Source organism: Protobothrops mucrosquamatus, unplaced genomic scaffold, assembly GCF_001527695.2.
Source record: "Protobothrops mucrosquamatus isolate PMUCROS unplaced genomic scaffold, P.Mucros_1.0 scaffold1365, whole genome shotgun sequence".
NCBI lineage: Eukaryota > Metazoa > Chordata > Lepidosauria > Squamata > Viperidae > Protobothrops > Protobothrops mucrosquamatus.
In genome coordinates, this window is record NW_015387556.1 from 130,573 (window position 1) to 134,826 (window position 4,254).

The 4,254-nt window shown below is 34.0% G+C and overlaps 1 protein-coding gene across 1 annotated transcript in view; it reads left to right on the forward strand.

Moving 5' to 3' along the window:
- Positions 1-4,254, forward strand: part of ZBTB41 (zinc finger and BTB domain containing 41) — an 18,632-nt gene that overhangs the window by 10,743 nt on the left and 3,635 nt on the right. The window contains exons 5-8 of the mRNA XM_015821622.1: positions 355-484; positions 1,972-2,066; positions 2,618-2,725; positions 3,442-3,547. Coding sequence (XP_015677108.1) covers positions 355-484; positions 1,972-2,066; positions 2,618-2,725; positions 3,442-3,547 — 439 coding nt within the window. The remainder of the gene's footprint in view (positions 1-354; positions 485-1,971; positions 2,067-2,617; positions 2,726-3,441; positions 3,548-4,254) is intronic.

Here is a 4,254-nt window from a genome sequence, read left to right on the forward strand (position 1 = left end):
TGAAATTAGGAGGTTTCCTTCGTCCTAACGGGCGATTGCCTTTCGCCTCGTTGTTCCTCCGGCATCCCCCTTTCTCACGCGTTGTCCTCCAGACTTCCCCGCGCCCCCAAAGGGTCTCCAAACGTGGAAAGATCAGAGTTAGGTGACAGAGCCTGTCTCCTTAACTCTGCATCGCCCTGGTGTCACCACCGGAAGTCTAAAAATGGAAGATTAATGTGCTTGTGGTTAGGTTTTTCATAATGAAGTATTTTGTTCAGTTTTGTATTTTTGTATTCCAAAATATGTATTTATTAATAATTCAAATTGCTTGCTCAAGTTGCATAAATGTAAAATTGAATCCCTGTTACTTTTTAGGACCTTTTCCATGTGATATTTGTGGTCGTCAATTTAATGACACTGGAAATCTGAAGCGCCATATTGAATGTACTCATGGAGGAAAGAGAAAATGGACTTGCTTTATTTGTGGAAAATCAGTTAGAGAAAGGTATGCTTAATACACATGCTGTGTTTTATATAAGTTAAATAAAAAGCAGATCCATGAATTTACCAGTATTTAAAGAAAATAATGTAAAGGCAGTTGAACAAAATAACTGTATATGGGGAGCTTCTCCTGTTGATGCTCATCAGCACCTATATGTTTCTCAGAATATTCCATTCCATTTACTTCTCAGGTCTTTCTTTACTCACCAACCAGCATTTGTATCTACTGAGCCAAGGGAAACTCCATTGAATTTTAGGATTTGAGATGTATGTTTTTACTCGATGTACATACCTTGTTTATTTGGTATAACTCAAGGCAGAATGCATTATGCCCCTTCCTCCTATGATCCTCACAACAACCTTTGAGATAGGTTGGGCTAAAAAGGAAAGACAGCCTAAAATCACCCAGCCAGTTTCTGTGCCTAAGGGAAGACTAGAATTCAGAATCTCCCTGTTTCTAATCCAGCATTTTAACTACTACACCAAACTGGCTCTCTATTTTTATATCAGTGAATTTTTGTTTTGTTTTTTTCCTGCTGTTGTACTTTGAATTAAAAAAGAAAGAGTGCTTTGCAATTCAGAAGACACTCATTAATATGTCAGCATCCTGAAGAAAGATGCATTTTATTTTGGGAAGTGTTATCTAAATCATCATTTTCTCCTTTGTATTGAAAGTTTTGCCCGCTTAATAAAGATAGGCATTTGAGACTTGACTATTAGTACATACTAAGAAAGGCTAAGAAACAGAACCCAAATAAAGACTGCAGATCAGCATAGGCTTGATTCCCAGTAACTGTAATCAAGGATATGGACGGGCATGGGCATACCCTTTGATCAATGTGTTAAACGGCCTTTTTCAGATTCTTCCTCTTGTCAGACATTTTATGTGCTATTGGCACACTTACTAAGTTTATTTTATATGCTGTGTGTTCACATACCTAACTATGTACTATAGCAGAATTCTCAATTTTGTGACTCCGTGTGACTTAAAATGATAAATAAGGTTGTGTTCCTCCGTTACTCCTATGAATATGAACAGTGATTTTATTTGGAATGGGATTAAATAACAACAGATTAATTTTTAAAATTAAAATTTAATCTATTCACCAAATAAAATGACAGAATCTTATAACTTTAAAAAAATGATAAAAATACTTAGCTTCACTAACACATACACTTCTACAGAGACCCCAAAGACTGTGGATATATAGTACATGGTATCCCAAAGTATTGCACTAAGACATTTAGAATCTCCTGTGTGTTTCATGCTATGCTGACAGAAATGACAGAAAAAGCCAGCCCTAGCTGTCAGTGATCATTGGCAGTTGATTGCCAGTATCTGGTAATAGTTTGTCCATTATCAATAGATGTCACTTTGCAGAAAATTGGACTGTGACCATTTTAAATGCACTACAATGAAATGTATTATTGCATAATTGTAAAAGGATTAGCAGATAATTTCCTCCTTATATCTGAATTTCTTCCTTACAGAACAACTTTAAAAGAGCATTTAAGAATTCACAGTGGAGAAAAACCACATCTGTGTAGCATTTGTGGACAGAGTTTTCGTCATGGAAGCTCCTATAGGTAACACATTCTATACTGTTGTGCCACAATCAGTTATACTCTGAAATGACTTTGTTATACTATTTATAGCTGGTTTGTTATTAAAGAATAGAATTAAAATTCAGTATGAATTACTAAAATAAAAGAAATCTCTATGGAATTTATTTTTAGATTTTAGCAAAAATGGCCTATCAATAAACAATCTTTAGCAATGTTTGCTCATCTGAATTGTCATATTTCCAAGTAGACTGGTACAAAATTTAAATATAAATTTTTACCCATCTACTTGGAAACAAGACAACTAGATTCCATGACCCATTTTTTTTCCAAAATTCAAAACTATTTGGACTTAATAAAATCAGTAGAGCCATGCAGTACATACTAAGAAATAGTACAACAACCTCTCAGAATAGATTATGTCATTTTGAGTTATACTAATTTAGCTTTTCACATTTAAATTATACTTAATATAAGTTATGTAACTTTAGTGTAAGTCATACTAATTAAATTTTCAAATTTGAATATGGTACATTAAGTATGCAGATGCTAATCTTATATTCCTGTTAATACTGGCTTCATCTACGAGTCCACCATGATGATAAGAGATATGAATGTGAAGAATGCGGAAAAACATTTATTCGCCATGATCACCTTACAAAACACAAAAAGATACATTCAGGTAAGGAGTGGCATTGACATTACCTATCTCAGTCAAAGAATCCAGGAACATAGTGTTTGTTTATATTTTACAAAATAATGGACTGCTAAAAGAAAGGATATCTGTTTTCATCATGACTGGTTAGAGATGAAGAGGATGTATGACAGCATATGTGGCCAAACTGTTATTTGCAGAACAGATATTCCATGCACGAAAAGGCTCCTACTCATGGAAAGCACTGAGGTAGACTAGAACAACATTTAAAAGTTGTTTTTTTCAGCAGCCCAAGAGTCACAGAATGTAGATCAGTGGTGAAATTAGTGGTGGAATCAGGACACAGTAATCTCAATTCCATCTCTCCCCTCACATCTTCAGGATAATAATTTAATTTTAAAAGATGTTAAGCATATCAGCAGTTTATTTATTAGTATATTATCTGACAAATCTTACTTTCCCCCCCTGCTCCCAGACTTGATGACATATTATCACATACTGATGAGCCAGGACACTGATCCCTAATTTATTTATTTATAGCCTGCCTTTATTTTATACAACCCAAGGTGACCTACATAATATTCCCTCCTCTTATTTTCTCCACAATAACCCTGTAGGTGGGTTAGACAGAGAGAGAATGACTGGCCCAAAATTAGAAATAGTTGGATGCCTCTGGCATTTTTTGGGATGCTTCCTGGAAGTTTTATTAAATTAATTCAGAATATATTGTTACTTCACCTTAGGAGAGAAAGCCCATCAGTGTGAGGAATGTGGAAAATGCTTTGGCCGAAGAGATCATCTCACTGTTCATTATAAAAGTGTTCATCTAGGAGAAAAAGTGTGGCAAAAGTAAGTTTAATATTGAAATATATTCAATATTGATATAATGTTGAAACATGTATAACATCTGAGATTATGTTAGATTGATTTGTATACACCAAATAGAACCAGGGTCGAGTTCTTGTTAAATCAGGGTTTAATTGAACCAAAAAATAGTCTTATGTGAACACATTCTTTTCCCCCCTTGAATATTAATGTTGAAGAAATATAGTGTTATGGTATGATAAGATACAATTTTCAATTATTATAAAAAGTATGAAAATATAATTTAGATATCACATATAAAGCAAAATATTCATACCTACAGGTGGGGCATTTCAAGTCAGGGAAAACATCATTGGAGAAAAGGTTTCAATAATACATGACGTTTCTTGATAACGGTGAGAAGTAAACATAGAAGTTTATGGATCTAAATGCCTTATCTGATTTGATTTTCTATGGGGTTTTCTGCTTTACATGTATGAACTTTTATCCCAAATGAGTTGACAGGGGACATGAAATTGAAAACAACAAGGCCAAGGAAAATAAGATATAGAAAATGTGCTTGAATATTTAATTAATAATAACTCTCATTCTTCTCCAACTGTTCTGATAGGTAGCCTTTGAGTCATGAAGTTCCTAAACCAGCATAAAATAGCTGGATTTTGCAATAATCCTTTATCCATTCTGGAGAATATGAATGTTTACATTACAACCCTGTATTATGACTAACAGAA